Source organism: Tauraco erythrolophus, chromosome 4 (assembly GCF_009769465.1).
Source record: "Tauraco erythrolophus isolate bTauEry1 chromosome 4, bTauEry1.pri, whole genome shotgun sequence".
Classification (NCBI taxonomy): domain Eukaryota; kingdom Metazoa; phylum Chordata; class Aves; order Musophagiformes; family Musophagidae; genus Tauraco; species Tauraco erythrolophus.
In genome coordinates this window covers 58,609,805-58,628,379 of record NC_141468.1, presented here as the reverse complement: position 1 = coordinate 58,628,379, position 18,575 = coordinate 58,609,805, and the positions used below count along the sequence as shown (strand labels likewise).

General features: G+C 46.0%; 1 protein-coding gene across 1 annotated transcript in view; it reads left to right on the top strand.

Annotated features, from left to right (window-relative positions):
* Nucleotides 1–4,726: 4,726 nt before the first annotated feature.
* Nucleotides 4,727–18,575, top strand: part of ZC3H7B (zinc finger CCCH-type containing 7B) — a 47,351-nt gene continuing 33,502 nt past the window's right edge. Inside the window, 6 exon segments of the mRNA XM_086611026.1 lie at nt 4,727–4,941; nt 11,300–11,360; nt 13,265–13,298; nt 13,678–13,875; nt 14,763–14,921; nt 18,201–18,281. Of these exon segments, the coding sequence (XP_086467152.1) occupies nt 11,308–11,360; nt 13,265–13,298; nt 13,678–13,875; nt 14,763–14,921; nt 18,201–18,281 (525 nt within the window). The 5' untranslated portion in view covers nt 4,727–4,941; nt 11,300–11,307.

Here is an 18,575-nt window from a genome sequence, read left to right as displayed (position 1 = left end):
TGCCGCCGGGGACGATGGGGGAGGGGCTGGCGGGGGAGGCGGAGGATTTGAAAGCCGGCAGTTTTTCTCTCCCATCTGGGATTGGCTGTGCGGCGTGATGTCACACGGGCGGCCTTCCTCAGGCCTGCGCCGGGCCGGCGCTCCGCTGCCGGTGACGTATGAGGGATACGGGCTCCGCGCGGCGCTGCGGGGCACGCCGGGACGCGTAGTCCTGTGGCGGGGAGTACCCGGTACGCCTCGCGCGGAGTCACCCCAGCCGGGTGGCGGCGCGGCCCGGCCCGGCCCGGGCCTTCTCCCACCCGCGTCACGTGGTGCGAGTGAGGCCAGGTGACGTCGGCCGTTGTCGGTGCCCGCGGCCGTCCCCGTTTCTGCTTCCCCCGGGCGCGGGCCGCGGCAGCCGTGCCACCCGTCTCGGCGGGCCGAGCCTCTCTCACAACGGGCGAGGAGCTCCGAGGCGCTGTGCAGGCCGCCCACGCGCCCACAGACGGGACGCGAGTGCCTTTTGCTGGGAACTCTCGTCGAGACAATGTCTCTGCAGATCCCATCTTTGTACTGCAGTGTTACTGTCGGTCTTTCCTGCTAGGGACAGCTTTTCATCCAGGAGTGTGCAGTCGTTCCTGCTTAAGGATGCAAAAAGCCTCGGTTTGCTTGACACTTCGCGTGTGATATTTTGCTCTTGACTGCAGAAAGAAAAGTGCATCTGATGGGACAGGGTGAGCTGTGCGTAAACCTGCTTGCTACTGCAGTGTGTCCTCTTAACCCAGTCCCTTCTCTCCGAGTTGCAACCTACGGGCACGGATGTAGGCACCATTTCAGGTGGCAGCTGTGGACACCTGGTGAGATGAGCATTGAGAAGGGTCATGGGCTGGATTTATTCTGCCATTTGGTCCCAAAACATCATTATAACCGTTCTAAGAAAACAAGAGGCATTTTTCATTCTCTCACAATTCTCCAAGTGTGGTTTTAAGAAATACTATCAAATGCTTACATGGACCCAAGAAAATAATGTCAGTAGTTGGCAATGCTGGGTGACCTGGGAGACTGCATTGAGGTTGAAGGGGTGTAGTAGACCTTCTTCGCTGAGGGAATACAAAAAGTAATTAAATTTCTTTATGGAGCGTGACAGCTAAAAGAATAAAAACCATAAATCAGTGCAGCAGCCAGATAGAAAACTTGAGAGCAGAATTTAACTATTGTCAATAAGAGGCATTCTCCTGCAACTGAAGAAAACTAAGAAGCTGAGGCACTGACTAGATGATGGTTGTATGTGAGAAGCATAAAGCTGCCAGAAAACGTAGAGCAGATGAGGGAATAAATTAGTGTGATCTCGAGAAGGAGCTTGAACTTGCAAAATATAAGCAAGGAATTTGACACTCGTTGTTAGTTCGTCACGATCTTTAGCAATAAACAGGATCATATCAAATACATCTGAATCCCTTCTCTGTTTTTTCCCAAATATTGGCTAATTACCAGGGCCAAAGGGGCAAGAATAGCCTTTAACTGTGAATGCAGCTATATGGGAATGAAGGGTTTTGTGTCATTGTAGCATGGATGGATAGATTATTCTCCGCAAGAATAGCCTTTAACTGTGAATGCAGCTATATGGGAATGAAGGTGTTTTGTGTCATTGTAGCATGGATGGATAGTTTATTCTCCCTAAAAGAAGAGCTTTACAAATCAAAGTAATTTTTTTGACACTGTAATTAGGGTGTAGCAGGGATTGGCAGCATTTTGGCTCTGCTGACTGCCTGCACGAGAGACCTAGATAACCATGCTTGCAAACTGTGGAAATCTTCATGTTAACCACTAAGGAAAGATGTTATTTCGTGCGAGGAGCGGTACATTCTGGATCATGACACCTCTCAGTCTTACAGGCAAAGGAAATTGGGCCAGAGGGAAGCATAACGTGACATTCAATGGGCAAATTCAATCTTGAAAATAAATGTTCTTGAATTTAAAAATAAGGCTTATTCCAGTATAACTCCTGATTGCCTGTAGATTTTGATTTTGTTCCTCTCTCCTGAGCTCCTCCTAAGCCTTCTTCTCATCCAGCTGTGATGTCTTGCCTTTCAGAAGTGCAGCAGGTTTGTAGGCGTCCTGGGCTCTGTGACTTATTTGATGCTTAATGGTTCCGTGATGCTGCCCTCCCAATGGGATCTGGCATGTCAGGTCTCCCCATGTTTACTTTCCCCCACCAGTCCAGCTCCACCTTTCTTCTGCCCAAAGCTACCCCTCGACGGGGATTGTCATTTCATGTATATTTTGCCCGTCAGCTTCTACAGCAGAGGCCCAGCTTGGTTAGACTCTACTCCTTGCCACGATGCCCTCGCCTAAAAATAAGAAGTAACAAATCTGCTGAAGAGAGAATAAAAATAAACATTGTCCTATCCACGAGTAACAGCAATCTTTGGATCATAACGAATATCTAAAAAAAAGTGCATTGTGATCAACTATTGTCAAGAGCGTTAAGACAGTGTTCTGCAGTGTCATATGGCACATTATGCAATTCACAGCCTATATTTCCTAAATGTGAAACATATTCATTTGATTTGTGTCAATATGGGACAATGGATGTGCAAATAGGTGGCGAGGAGTAGGGTGTACCTATTCAAGATAAGTGATTACCTTAGTTTAAGATCTCTGTGAAATGCAAAAAACATAAACCTGCGAAATGCCTCATGATGCTGCTAACCACCAGAGTGATACACAGAATGCTCTGTCACTACAGAGCAGAGAACTCTGTGACAGTTCATCATGATGCAAAATGAGATAAAAGGAGATTGTAAAAAGAGTAGAAAAGGATGGAGAGCATAAATACTGGGAAGCACTCTTTAGATGGTCACCTTCTGCTTCAGGATTTTTCAGTCATTTAAAACATCCTGTTATAATACTGTTAATAGCTACAGCTGCTTTAATATTGTTACTAACACTGTGTATATGGGTTTCACGCATGTTTAAGAGGGTATCTTCAATGCACAAAATGTTATATCCATCAGGAAACACACAAGTGAAATAATTTACTTGATTTAATAAAAAGGGGAGACTGATGGAGGGAATATAGGAACAGACACAAAATCACACAAGACTACATATTAGTCACTGTTCAGATATTAAACACCAACTGTTGTATGAATTATTGCTGTGAAATGTTAGAAGTTTTGAAATACCAACTACCCAAGGAGGAGGCTGGTGAGAGAGATAAAACAAATGCCAGCAAGGTTGTAACTCACGACCCACACATCTGTAGGGAGGAAGGGAGACAAAAAACTAGCCTATGTTGGAAAGATAAGGACTAAAAAGAACTAACATTTGTCTTCAGACAGTGACAGGTAGGAGACAACCAGATGTCCACTCAAGGACAGGTCAGGCTGGAACCGGTTTGGCTCTGCAAGCTCAGCCAAATCGGGAATTTTAGGGAAGAGGTGAAAAGTACACAGTGAGGAAGACCTCTGGCCTTCATCCTGAAGACCCCTGCCCGCGACCACCAGAAGGCGTGTCAAGGAGGAGCCTGAGGCGGATCCTGAGGCGGGGACTATGGAAATGATTTCCTGGGAGAGGCTGACCTTTTCGAGGGGGTTATGAGTATGTTTGTATAAATACAAGAAAAACTGCTACGGCGGGTGTGCGTTTGGTGGAGCGGAGGAGACTCCCCGGCGCACCCAGCGCTGTTTGCTTGCTTCTCATTCACCTAATAATTGTAAACTTGATTGGAATCCTGTTTGGGACCAACTCATTTATCACACTAAATTACCAGTTTATTGTGTTGACAGAGCTGCCAGAAGCCAATCCTACTCCATATAGTAACGTCTTTCCTTTTCTAATCAACATGTTTTAAATATTAAGCAAGTTTAGTACACGCCAGAGGATACCTTCTACCTGCATTTGAATCTTGTGCGAGTTGCTTAGCTGCAAAGCACAGTGTGACACTGTTTTGGGTCACTGTAAATAAAGAAGCGAGACACTGAGGAGTAAACATGTCACTGATTACATTGGAAAAGAGGTGATAATTTAAGCCAGCGTCAGTCTGGAAATGGTGATCTGAATGTTTTAGGGAGAGGAAAACCTCTCCTACCGGGGAGGCTGGATTGGGAGCCAAGCATAAAACTGATTTCAGAGGGTTATTTGAAGTTTGAACTATACAATATAATAATAGTATGTTATATATATACACACAGTGCATATTCCTTTCCACCCAAAGGTTTATGTTTTCAGAAGATTTTATTTACGGGGAACCCCCTCAGCAGTGTGGGGTGGAGTAAGTAAGTGTGGCTGAAATAGATGGTCACTCTGGCATAAGCAGTGGCTCTGGCCCCCTCCAGCAGACATACATGGGTGTGCAAAAGGGTCACTGCTTCATGCTTCACATATGTGATAATCCCGTACGGGGGGTGTCTCGTCGTTCAGTTCATTGCTGCACTTCACACGCATGCAATCGCTCTGCAGAGACAGCTTTTCTTTCTTCTGGGGTGTATTTTATATATCGGCAAAGACAACCAGGAAGAAGAATCTTGCATTAAAATAAGAAGGAAGCTGTGACCGCTTCAGCGCTTTTTTTTTTATATTTTTTTTAAAAGCCTAATTCACCTTAAAGAATCTCAAAACCAACCACAAGGGAAGGATCTGTGAATTTCTGTAATGGAAAGCGGTAGCCTCTAGGGCCCGGAGGATATGCAGGGAGGCATTTTCTCTTGCTGGTGCAGCTGAGAGCGAGCGAGGGAGCGAGCGAGCAAGACCTGGAAATGAAAGTAAAGAGATCAGTAGGCACATGGAGGGAGCTGCAGGGGCAGCCGATCCAGAAGCAGAATGCTGCCTTCTATAATTAAATAGCACTTACTATTATTATTACTTCTAGTAATAATACATTAATAATATCTCTAGTAATACAATACCATTTATCAAGGAAAGTTTATACGTAGTGTGTGGGGGAAAACCCAAGGAGAGGTGAGTCCTTTATTATTATTTTGGGGGGATTGTTTTTGTCTGAAACCGTCTGTGTGTGTGTGTGTGTGTTTGTGTATGTAGAAAGGGGTGGACTTGAGAAACAAGAAAATCTGGATGTTGCTTCATTAGAAAGTAAAGGTTTCAGATAGTAACTGCATGGATGAAACGTTGTGTAATTGCAAATTGAAAAAAGAAAAGTAAAAAATAATATCGGCGAGATTTTTAAGCTAACCCCCTCTTCCGCCAAAAATGTGAGGTTTGCAAAAAAATAATTGTCAGAGATCCTAATCCCACCCCCTGGAAAAATGTGGTAGTAGTCTGAAAGTGAATAGCTAGGGGAAAAGCCCCTGGGTTTATATGAAAAACTTAGTATTAATTGCGTTTATGCCCATTTGTGATTTGTAGGTTTGAGAGCTGTGTTTGGGTCTGTATTTAGGCTGCAGTTTCCCCCTCTTGTTTGGTATAAACCCCATGAAGCAGCAGAGAAGCCCGTGTGGATTGCTTTTCAGATGCACCTTCCATAGGGGCTTGTAAAGTTTATCAAAAAAGAAGGTTGGGGGATTTTTAATTTTCTTTTTTTTTTTCCCCAAAAAATTCTTTAATGCTTTAGACAGTTTTCGGGTGGCAGGGGAGGTTTTATTTTTTTTTAATCTTAAAGCCGCCTCTCAGACTCCTGGAGATGTGTGATTTTTATTCAAGCGAATGGGGGGTGGGGAAAGAGAAAGACTATGTTGTGGTTTGGTTTTTCTTTTCCCGAGGAAGCCTGGCTATCTCCTGCCGAGGGAGAGCTCTCCCAGCAGGGCCGGGGTTGGGGGGAGGATGCTGGAGTGGCGGCGCTCGGCTGAGCTGCGGGGGTTGCGGGAGGCGCCGCCGGCCCTCTCCGTCCCAGCCGGCTGAGGTGGCGCTTTTGTGCGCCGCGGCCGCTAGGCAAGGCCGGGGATCGGCGGCCTAGTGCTGCGGGTATGGAGGAGGAGGCGAGCGGGGGATCTCGCTCCACCCGTGTGGGAACCGGCCTCTGGATTTAATTTTAAAGCGAGGCCGGGGAGGGCGAGCTGACGGGGGACGAAAGCAAGAGCAAGCAGCCGAGGGGCAGGCAGCGTCACGCCGCTGCCCCTCCTCATGGCCCGGCCGCAATGCAGCTCCCCTCGGGCAGGGCCCGGAGCGCTGGGGCAGGAGAACGGTGGCCCACAGGACACGGGGCTGGTACGCGCAGGGTGGCTGCAGCAAACAGTGTTACACGTGGGATGCGAGGCTGGAGGGAGCGGAAAATGGGGTGATGGTCTCGAGGCTTTGGCCACTGTCTCCATCCCCTTCCTAGGGAAACATCTGGTTGATGCTTTTGTTTTCAGCTCAGAGCAAGGGGGTTGTTGCCACCTCACCCTTCATTCCTAGCGGTATTGCTGGGTGAAGCTGGTAGCAACCCGCCCCGATGGTGCCGTGGGACAGGAGCGAGACTAGTGGGGTGCCTGGGTGTGGGAGAGCGGCCACGGAGGTACGTCGGAGTGGCTGGCACATGGAGAGGCAGGATTGTCGGAGCCAGGGGGCACAGCATGGCAGTGGGGACCCTGAGAGTTGTTGGTTGTGGGAAGCGTTCAAGCCCCAGGAATGGGGCATGGCAGAGATCACCTGTGGGAGTGAGCGGCAGCCCATGTGCAGCTTGTCTTCTTGTGCAGCTTGATGTGAGTCCTATTACCCATTCTGCTGCACCACCAAGGTGGCCGAACTGCAGCCAGTGAAAGACTCCATGTTGGCAGATTAGCACATCCTGGGGCCTTTTACCTGGAGGATTGTGCACAGACCCTGGGGCTGAGCTGCTGTCTCAGCTCTACAACCTGCCACTTGCGTCTTGGTGCACTTATTTCTGGCTGAAGTGTTACAGTCAAAGCCTGGAAGTCGATCAAGTGTGAACTTACTGCCATCCCAGAAATATAGTATGAAAAACTTTTCCTAAATTCAACTGTGGCAGGGTTGAGAATAACACCCAGTCCTTGATAAGGTAAATTCAAGTCTTTCTGCTCATCTCATAGTGTCTCGTAGAGTAAATCTACCCAGTTTGTGATTGAGTCACCCTGTTTACTGGCTCGTACTTCCTTTTCAAGGCAAGAAAACCATTTTGCCTATTTGCAGCATTTTATTTCTGTCTGGCAAATAGTTTGTAGCTCATTGACAAACTATGAATAAAGTCTTCTCTAGATGCTGGACCAGAGAGGATAAACATTTCCAGACTGAAAGGATGAGAGCTTTGTAGTGGAGTTTTAAATACTCTGGATTCGAATTCTGCTGGTGATTTGAGCAGACAAGTCTGGACAAACAGATTTGGGGATGAGGGGGGAGAAAGATACTTAGGCACACTGCTTCCTGAAATGTTTTCCGCCCTGTTTCTAAGAATATTTAAAAGACAGAAATCAAAAGCTAAACAGGCTCTGCACTTAAAATTAATTATGCATCAGCCACGGTATGGTGTACAGCAGAACTGAAGTGTTGCACATATGGGTGCCTTGCTGTGTGTTGGGTTTGCTGGTGTAACGAGTGTGCACATTGGTCCGAGGGTAGAATGAGACACGGTGAAGAGGCTGGGACAAAGAGGAGAAACAGAAGTGACCTGAGTTTGCCAGGGAGGTGGCAGGGGAGCAGGCATGGGGAGCAAAAGGAGGAGCCCAAATGGTAGGCTCCAGCCACAGTAGGGCAGGCAGGACAGGGGAAGGTCTGCCATGCATGGAGGAGGGTGCTGGTGTGGAGTCACATCAAAAGGGAAAGGTGCTTGTTCCTGACATGTGAAAGAAGTTGTTAGGGCAGCAGCATGTGGTGTGCGTTTTGAGGGTGTTGTCATGAAGAGGTGAGTCTTATGTGCAAAGTTGTGACATAAGTGTGAAGGCAAGACAGAGCTTTAGCAGAGGAAGCTGGTCACCCACTTGCAAGGGCAGGAATGTGGGACAGTATCAGGGAGCAACAGTCTGGAGGGGAGATCAGGCCTGCAGTTTATGTCTGACGAAGGCAATGAAGGGTCTTGGGTTGGAGAATGTTCACTGTGGAAGATGAGGGTAGTACTGTAGAGGTTAAACAGCGTGCGGGACACAGAGGAGTTTTTTTAATGAGAGTTTTGGAGCAAGGATCAAAACTGTAGCTGGGTATCGTGGGACTTAAAGAGATGCAGTAGATTGGTCAGCTGTCCACATGCAGGCATGGAGATATGCATGTTGGATGTGATGGCAGTAGTGGTGAGAGAGAAGAACAGAAGGGGAGCCCCAGGATGCAAGAGGAGTTGGATAACTCTAGGAAGGAGACATTCTGGAGCCTTTGCCTGTAGTTCTTTGGCTCCACTCCAGCTTTTGGGCAGTAATGTTTGAATGCCCTTCTTTGTGGGCAAGCAATAGTAACCAGTCCTCGTTGTAACACATACCCACATCCTGCTGTGTAGGATGTTTTAGCAGTGGGGTCAGGGTAGCTGTGAGAACAGGTACTAATCTCTTCTTCACTCCTTGCAGTAGTGTTTTAAGAGCTTAGCTCAGAAGCAGAGGTTGAAGTGGGCTGTACATAGCAGAAGCTTTTCAAGGCAATAATCTGTTTTGTGGATATACACAATTGTGAAGGTGTGCCACAGCGTTTTTGGAGTGCAGCCACTGACTTTGTAATGACCAGCCAGTGTTCAGCTGCTCTCCCCACAGTCACAAACAATCTCCTTTTTCATCAGATCTGTGGGCTGCCGCTTCACTTCCCTGACTTTTGTTCTCTCCAGCGTGGCTCATGTCAGGGAGCAGCAAGAGCAGGGCTGCTCCTCCAGGGAGGACAAGCTAGGAGCCAAAGGTGATAACAGCCACTGGCACTGCCTTCATTAACTAGGGTACAGTCCCACCATATCTGAACAGGGCATGCAGAACAAGATGCTGATAGCAAGGGTACACCAACAGTCCCAGAAAAGACGAGGTAGTTAATTGGGTCCAGGGTCTACCCAGCAAGTCCAGCAGTAGGAGATGATGCCAGAGACAGGACTGGAGACAAGCTGCCTACAATGTAGGTCCAAGGTTTGTCCAGGAGATGCCACTGAGGACAGGTGCACCTACAGTATGGCTCAGACGAGGCAATATGCCTGGACCTGAGCTTAGATGGAGCTCCTGGACCATGGGCAGAGGGTGCATGGGTGAGGGTCTTGGGATCTGTTTGGGGCATTTAAAGCCTGTTAGTGCACTCAGGGCCCAGACAGATAGAAACTCCTCCTTCCTCCCTGTCTTTCCCCCATCAGCCTTTATGAGGGTCCCCTTGACCTTTCAACTCCTCTTCCTCCCTCAGTTATCTCTCGTCATTTCCTGGGGTGACTCTTTCCCTACACTTGTCTCTGATGGCCCTCACAGTTCTCCCTTACAGTGCTCTGGGTTGCTTTGCTCTTTTTCGTGGCTTTCACTGCTGTCTATGTGGAAACGTCTCCTACCGCTCCTCTTCGCCTTGACTGTTCTCTCTTATTTCTGTCTTTGCAGAATTTCGTGCAAGGAGAAATGTAATATAAATGAACTCTGTCTCTTTTTCTACCCCTCAAGCCTGTCTGCCTGTAGCATTAGTGAATATTAACCTCAGAGTCTCCTTCTTAAATTTCCTTCTTTCTTCCTGATTGCTCATTATCCAGGATATTTATAAGTCATTCCAGGCCTTCTGTTGGTGTTGTACTGAAGTCTACCTGCTCTTCTCCATCCCTTCTGTTAAAAGCCTTTATAGAGATGCTGGTCATCACTCACCTTGTCTATTGGCTTTCCCTCTCTTGCTGCGCTTCCCATCCCGTTCCAAATGCAACTGCTTGAAGTCTTCTACCTGCTGCTTGGACCAGATTGTTCTCAAATTTAAAGTGTGATGACTTAGAAACTGTACAGTGTCACTTTGAAGCTCTTGCTTCCTTCTGCTGCCACTTCCTTCTAGTCTTTCTCTCACTCCTGCCTTTCACTCTTCCTCCAACTCTCCTTCCTGGTAAAGGGCACGTATTAGATCTTTGACATTTTTCATGGTGCAGAGCACAATCAATAAGGGCTTGCTGAGTTGTCAGGATTGATTTTCACGTACCTTAAAGGTCCCTTCACCCTGTGCCAGACTGAATGTCCATAGATACTGTAAGATACCTTAGAATGGTAGGGATGATCTTAATCTGGGCAGTAATGCTCTCCAAGCTGTTGTAGTGTGCAGTTAGAGAAATACTTTTGTTTTTCTTGTAATCTCTTCAGAGGTGATCTCAGGCTGGGAGGGCACAGAGTCTTCAGCTCCATCTCATCTCGCTGTTTCTCTGCTTGCTGCCTTTGTCCCCAAGTCCCCATTTCTCAAATGCTGAGTATTGCTTGTGATCACAGCTGGTTGATGGCAAGGCCGGGAAATTCGTTGTTGCCAGCAACTGTTTTGCCACAAAGTCCCCTTCTTTATTCTTTCCTTGTGTGGCAGACCTGTGTACCCTGGGGAGAGGTCAGGGAGGACCCATTCCAAGATTTGCTCCCAAAACACACAGGATGAAGCTCATGTATTTATGGTGTGATTCAAACCCATTTTAGTTGAGAAAAGGGACGTGACTCCAAAATGGCTCCATCATGTTCCTTGCTTGTCTGTGCTTGCAGAGACGCAGACTGGATTTGGTCAAACCTAAACAAATCACTGTGCCCATTTGTGCCCCAACTAGGTGGGGATAACTCTCTCTGAGTCTTTCTCAGGCGCTGCCCACCCCAATTTAAAACACTGCAGGATGGGGCCCTGTCTCCTCTCAAAAGGAGCGTTCCCAAGTCTCCGCTGCTCTTGCCTGTTGATTTTCACCATGAAATTCCCATTGCTTAGATTCATCACTGTTCTTTTATGTGGACAACGGCAAGCGATTCCGTCTCCTTCCTTTGCATCTGTCTCTGTGATATGCCTCCAGACACCTTACGTAAATTACTTGTTTCGTGTGCCGTGTGGCAAACCAGTTTAAATCTGTCCCAGATAAACAGTGGTCAGAATTGCTTATCATGGGAGGGTCCCAGCACAAATTCCTGAAATGACTGCCAGTGCAGGAAAAATGTTGATTTTTTTTTTTTTCCCACCTTTCTTAGAAGGCAGTCGTGATTACAGTTGGTTCCCATCACTTTATTTACTGGCAGTCTTAAGTAGAGAGCTCAAATTGAAGTCATGTATCCTGGCAGTGGCATGTGAGAAAAAGCAGATGCTTAGTAGTAAGCTGCTTGATGTCCTGTGTCTGCTGTGTGGATAAATCATGGACTTCGGTGTTCAGGGCATCTGGTCTGGAACATTTCGTTAGTAGTAAATTCAGGCACACACAAAATATTGTGCTGCTTAATTGCCAGCAAGACCTATAATGACTCATTTTGTATAATTTTTTTTTCTTCTTCCTCTGCAGCGACTATAATGGAGAGACAAAAGAGAAAGCAAGAAATAGAGAAAGGACTTCAGTTCATTCAGTAAGTGGACAACCTCATTGTTTCCTGTGGCTTTGGAGGTGGTGGTGGTCTTTGTATCAAGGATTGCGGGAACTGAGTTCTTCCTGTTCACCACTTTGGGGCTGCTGCGTGGGAAAGTGATATTGGCCTTGAGGATTTTCACTGTGGTTCTTCAGGGTGCTTCTTGTCCTGCCATCTCTCTAAACTTGAAATTGTATAGTTTTAATTTCCTTGCGTTTTGCCCTCCACTGCAGTTCCAGGATGATCTTTGTAGTCAGCACAATGCAAATAGTACTCAGACCTTCTACTTTATCTTTAGTGTGAAGATCTCAAAGTGCTCTCTCGACAAGGTTATCCCACCTTTCTCAGGAAGGGAGATAGTGTTTCTATTTGTTGGTGGGGAAAGCAGGGTAAACAACTTGCCTTGTGCCTCATACAGTGCCTATAGCAGAAATAGATGACCTGGGCTCTTTTACATTTGCCAACTTGGTAGATATCTCAGGTCACTCTTCTGTTAATATCATGTGGCCTTCTAGAGCTTGAGGTGGTTGCTTATGTGGTAGCTACAAGTCCAAGTGCTTCCTTATAAAGTGTTTTTTCCCTCCAGTGTTTGAATTAGCGAAGGCTTCAGACTCAGGTCCAGGTTCCATGGTAAGTAAGGAAGCAGCAAGATGGTAATCAGATTGTTTGGGTTTGTTTTAAGGTCTACTTTGAGTCCTGCAGTTGTTATGGCTGAAATTTGTGCATCGACAATAGGAAAAAAAACCAAATTTTCCATGTTACATATTTATATCCCATGGCATGCCAATGATATTTTCACCCCAGACTGAGACTAAATGGGGCTGATAACCCAGTTTCAGAGAGGCAATTGTGAGCTTTATTTTAGGAAGAAAATAATTTAGAAATACTGGGTGTTGTTCATGCTTCTGGAGTGTATCTTAAACTCCTAACCAGGGGCAGTGTCATTTGTTGGCTTGTTTTGATGTGAAAGAGGGGTAGTCCAATTTTATAAGCAGCATGAATGTTTCTTACAAAGCCAAGGCATTCCTGTAGTTAATTTTAAGAAGCAGATGATGATTAGATTAGATGAAAACTAAAAAAGTTTATTCTCTGACCAATAAGATCATGTATACAATGTTGTATTTCAAAGCTGAGGAGAATCATGAAAGTTGCTAAGGATTTCTCTAGAGCCTATTGTTTTCTCCTTAAAGATTAAAAATAAATACATGTGGACCAAACCTGGATGGCCTGGGTGGTCTCATTTGAAGAACAGAATCTTTCATCTAAGTCTTAGTGCTCTTGTAGGGTAGATGTTATCCACAGAAGCACTGCCAGTTTTGTGGCACAGCCTGTCAGCCTTGGCCAAGACATCTGGAGTTAAATGGCCTCCTGAACCTGCATTTTCTCCTTTCCTTTTGTGGTGTAGGCCTAAAGGCGTGTGACTAACTTAACTCAGAGGAAAGTGAATGCCTTCATCACTGTATGTCTTCGGTCTCACAGAGTGTTTGAGGAGGTCTTGGAGTGCCAGTTTGTTGCCTCTCATTAGAACCAGATGCACTTAAAATACATTTGTATTCTCCATGACAATCTCTCATGGGACTTTCTCAAAGATGGAGGTTTTTTTAGGTGGCTGGCTGAAGGCACGTTACAGAGGATCGTGCATGTGCAGAAAATAGCTGAGAATAAGATTCCTCTAGTCTCAAATCCCTTTGGGACCTGGCCATCTCTTGACACTGCTGTGGCCATCACTGAGCGCAGTGCTCCCTAATTGTGTTCTCTTTGCCTCAGCTGCCTTTAAAGTGATAAATTGTTGGGCGACTCACTGAGATCATCAACACAGGACCAGAAGGATGGTTTCTTCATCAGACAAAAGCCTGTATTGTCTGGATTCCTGTTACATGAGAATTTTCTTTTCTGTTTTTCAGGTCCACGTTACCCCTAAGCCAAGAAGATTATGAGGTAATGAAGAATGGTTTTCTGAAGTTGGGAACTCTTTGGTTAGCAAGATTTTTTCTGATACACAGCCATTAGTTTACATACCAGAAGTTGAGTGCGTGGGATGGTCTCTCACAATTTGTCTGTAACTTAAAACCTTTAAGTTCTGACAATGACAACTTTCAGGAAAAGGAGAAGACACTTTGACGTTCAAAAAGGAAGGAGATTTGTCTGTATTATTCTTCTCTACCAAAAGACAGTGTTTTACAGGAGGGTGAGGAGGCAGGATAATCCTAGTGGGCAGGAAGCTTGCTAAAACATAGGGAAAGGAATGGGAAATTGGGAAACCTCTCCTGTCTCTGAATGCCTACTTCAGTCTATTTGCTCTCTCCCTGCTGCCCAGGCCTTTTTGCAGAAGCTGGTGAGAAACCTCTTTGCAGAGGGTAATGATTTGTTTCGAGAGAAGGATTTCAAGCTTTCCTTGGTGCAGTATGTGGAAGGGCTGAACGTGGCAGATTACGCAGCCTCCGATGAGGTGACCATCCCAAAGGAACTCCTGTGCAAGCTGCATGTCAACCGAGCTGCCTGCTACTTTGCCATGGTGAGCACCTTTCCAGATCATCCTCAAGGGCCAGGGAGGATATCATGGTTGCCGTGCCATGCAATTGGAAAAGATGTCAAGAGGGGTTTCAATTGATTTTTGTCTCCCTTCTCTGACGTTGGAGGAGATGGTGACACACAGAAAACTCCGATATCTTGCCCACTGTCACACTGTGTCTTGTGAGATCAGAGGAAGGATGTGAAGGAGAGGAGGCCAGGCCTAAAGTACTGAGAATGCAGTTCTGTTCCATGTTGGTAAGGGGTTAGTACAATCTGGAGATTGGAAAGAGCCCGTGCCTTCCAGTACTGACTGAGTATTTCTCTGGAATACTGCTTGAGTGTTGCTCTGGAGGTTCCTGTCTCCTCAAGTGAGGCACTGGAAGGCAGTGAGAAGGCTTTGGGTCTTGACAGAACTTTCAGCACACAAATGGAAAAGGATTCTGCAATACTCAGGCTCTAAAAGGCTATGTGCTTCAGTTTTCCTAAGGAATCTAATAGCTTTCCTTTGTGGCACAACCCCAGAGCAGGTCTATCCTGTTCATAATGAGGCTGAGTCCCATGAAAAAAATTAGCAAGCAGTCACATAATTAAAGGCTGTCGAATGTCACATGCCCAAGGTAGAGGGGGAGACAAGATGAGGTTGCTCAAGCAGCCCTAATTCCGGAATTCGCTGACTTTGAAGTGTTTTGAGTTTTGCAAGACTTAGCAAAATGTTCTAATACTGAAGGTTTTGTGTGTTTGTACGCTGGTCTGTGTATGAGGTAATATATGTATTTCTAACTGCCTTTTATGTTACTGTTTTCTACTGAGAGATTAAACATTTGCATTCACACAGAAAGGAGGGTTAGTCTGCTGCACCTCAGCTGACTCGAGGTTGTTTCCATGCAGGGGTTGTATGAGAAGGCATTGGAAGACAGTGAGAAGGCTTTAAGTCTTGACAAGGAGAACATCAGAGCGCTCTTCCGGAAAGCCCGCTCCTTAAATGAACTTGGAAGACACAAAGAAGCATACGAATGCAATAGCCGATGCTTGCTGTCCCTCCCACATGTAAGTTTTTCACATAGATCTCATCTTGATTTCTGTGGCTCACCACCTTCCTCCTCCATAACATGCTTAGTGTGAGGCCAGAGGATAGTGGAAGAGGAAGCTTAGCTGTTCCTGGGCGCACACTTATGCCCAGAAATTCTGTCTTTCTGACTCGAAGATGTTTGACCTCATATGTTTCTTCAGTCCAAGTCATCCTCTACAGACAGTGCCAGCCAGAGACACCGGTTAATGGCAGCAGGTTTGGTGGCCTATTTGTGAAGAGCAAAACCCTACCCTACCAAAATGTGAACTAAGGCCATGAGATTGTTTTAATCAGCTGGTTTTATGTATCTAATGAGAGTAACTAGGAGCATGAGACAAATGGGAACTGGAGCTCTGGAAGGAAAACATGTATACTTTTCCTGGTTTAGATAAAAATGTCTCACGTTTTACTTACAGATTGCTAAGGCAAGCTGATAAAGCTTTTTGTTTCTTGTCAGACACGCAAAGGTGTCCTTGACAGAGCTATTTTTATGTTCACAGGTGTGTAAATTTTTGCATTCAGAGGGGACTATCTGCATATACTAGGCCCTAGATATTTTCCTGACAGTGCTTTTGTTGAGTGTCCTTTTTGGCCACATATTGAACAGGAAACCAGGCTGTGATTAGATAGATTGTAGTGAGCACTGGTTGTCTTTGCTAAATTTGGTTCTGATTCATCACAGTAATACTATTACAAGAAAAATGCGTGTCCTTCAACAGGAGAAGTTAACTTTCCTTTATTATTGGTCTTACAGAAGCAATCTTTGAAAGCCTTGTTAGCAGTTAGTTATTCCTTTTGTATAGCTTGTAAATTCTAGTTTATTTGACTTGGCAGAGCAGGGTGGCCAAAACACGTTAAAGGTATTGTTAGGGGAGTTCCAAAGAACTGTTTTTTAAACAAACCCTTTTATAAAAAAACACATAGTATCTGACTTCATATAAAGCTATAACGGGCTATATTTCACATTGCAGTTGAGCCACTTCATTGAATTTAACCATATGCTTATGTTTACATATCTCCCATTATTATCATTACAATCATTGTGGTCTACAGACACTTTGTAGAGCTTCTCTGTGGCAGGAAAGTTCAGCCTTACACACTCCATATCAGATAATCTGCTTTTCTCTTCTGAACAATTCAGTCTTGTAAATTAACATACCCCATTGCCTTATTACTTGATTAAAAGAAATCATAAGCCTTCTCTGCAACAAGGGCAAGTCATGCTATCCATCGTCTCACTCTTGTTTCCATTGAACCAGCTGCTAAGCCTCTGGAGCACACGGGTGCTTTCCAGCTTGCATTGCTGTAACAGCTGAGAACTTTGTTGTGGTCAAAGCGGAGCATGTTTAAAACTTCCGGTGATGAAAGATCTTCCACTCAGTTGATTCACTGTCTGGCAGAGTTAACTTGTTTATGGGTGCAGATACTCAGTGCTGCCCGTTTGCAGAGGTTCCCAGCATGGTGAGGTTGATAGTCCTCTGTGATACACTTTTTTTTTGTATGGCATGGGTTTTTTTAGCATGTTGGAGGAGAGCATATTGCATGCCCTTGTTGAGCATTAGGTGGGAGATAGTATGCGCCTGAGGGCAGCGTTTGGCTGAGGGAAGGGATAGCTAAAGGAAGATCTTAGGCGTGACAAAGAGCTAATAACCCCCACCCCTAAACGTGAGGCCTGATGGAAAAAAGGTCAGTTAACTATGTGTTGTTAGGAAGGGAAGTGAAGACTGTCTAGAGAGAAATACATTCTTGATCTTCTCCAGGAATCTGAGAAAACATCTCAGAGTTACGTTGGCATGTGGAGTTGGATAGGGTAAACCTGGTAGGTATGAGTATGAGATCAATGAAAAGAAATGACGTCAGAGGTCTTTCCTGGTGAGTTTTCCACAGGGAGCAAGAAATGGCTGACTCAGAAGACATCTGAGAGCGTTTGGACAGACAGAATCACCAGAGGCGAACAGAGCAATGAACATGATTGGTGTCAGAAAGGTCTGAGAGGTGGAAGAGAGTGAGGAAGGAGCAGTGACCATGAGATTTGGCCAAGAAGAGATCTCTGGAGAGTGTGAGGACAGTTTCAGGAGAAGGTGGTACATCCTGAAGGGGTGTGAGATGGAGAGAGAAGAGAAAATGCACAAGATAGATTTTGTCTTCACTGAGTTTGGAGAAGACGGTGACGAGACCAATATTGAGGGTGTGTGGGAGCGAGTATAGTCAAAAAGTGGCTTGAAATTGAAGGGAAAAGTTACTGATACTGTGAACTGGAAGAACCAAAGCCTAGTGAGGGGTTGAAAGGAAAAGGATGAACCTGCAGGAAGAAGGAGCTTGGAAAGACCAGGCGTGGCAAGTAGACGAGAGCAAGCTTCAAGGCTGGAGATGAGGGAGAAGATGTTGGGGCGTTAAAGAGGGATATCACAATAGGTTGGGCAAATATTTTTTTCTTCTTTGAAGAAACTCTTGAAGTACTTCAATATTTTTGCAAACTGGAAGAGAGAGGAAAGCAGAAGAGGATGGAGCAGGGGAATGGTGCATGGCCCAGAACTTTGTCTAAAGCCCACGGTGGTGTGTGAGTGGGCCTGGGCAGTGAGCAGGGAGAATGGTTAATGACATGCAGCAGGGAAAGCAGAAGGATCTGCTTGACTAAGCTGAGGCTGTATAACCAGTACTGGAGACGGTGAAGATGCCTTGTAGCTAGTAAGTTGGAAACTGAGACTTGGTTTCAGCTTTAAAAACAAACAAGCAAGGAAAACAGGCTAGTGAATACTGTCTGCATATCAAAACCGGTTATTAGCTCTTTGGCTGGTGTAGAGGGAAAGTATACAGGCTGTGCATGCAGGAAAGCATGCAGGCTCCTTCTTCCCAGGCATGGGGACCGTGTGGATGCTGTATCAGCCTCCAGCATGGGGGCTGCTAGCAACCAGCCTTGGCAGCCCCTTCAGCCATCTTGCCAGCAGGCCTCGTGAACCCTGCCTTCAGAAAGTGGGTGCTTTCTTGAAAGCAGACGCTTCATTCTTATTTTCTGCAGCATTGAAAGACTGTGGGAGGAAGTCCTGGTGCAACCTCGGTATCTCAGCAGGACTGAATGACAAGAGCACTTAGGTCTGCGTGGACTCTCCTAGGGCTGCTCTGGCAATTGTCCACCTGCTGTCTAAAAGTGAGGCTTCTTGGCACAGCCCAGTGAGGATAACTGCAGTCCTGTTTATTTTATTGTGTGTGCCGCAAAGGCAAAACTGAAAGCGTCCTGCCAATGTTTTTTTCCCCAGGATGAAAGTGTCACACAGCTGGGACAGGAGCTTGCCCAGAAGCTGGGACTAAGGGTTCGAAAAGCATACAAAAGACCTCAGGTACGACTTTTTTTCTTTTTTTTTTCTTAGAGACTATTCTTTAGCTCTTTCAGATTTACTTTTGTAGATGTGGTGCGTGCTACTCTGCAGCCAAAGACACACATACACTTCCCTGTGATCCCTCTAGCAGGCTGCTGCCTATCCTCCTTGTCCTGGCCCTCTGACTCACTTTACCTCTATCTATTTTTAACCCCGTTGCTGCTATGTCTACTGCCAGGATGTTTCCTGTGTCCCCAGCTAAGCTGGGCAGAGCTGGGCTGGTGCTGCAGGAGAGGCCTCGGATGCACCAGAAGC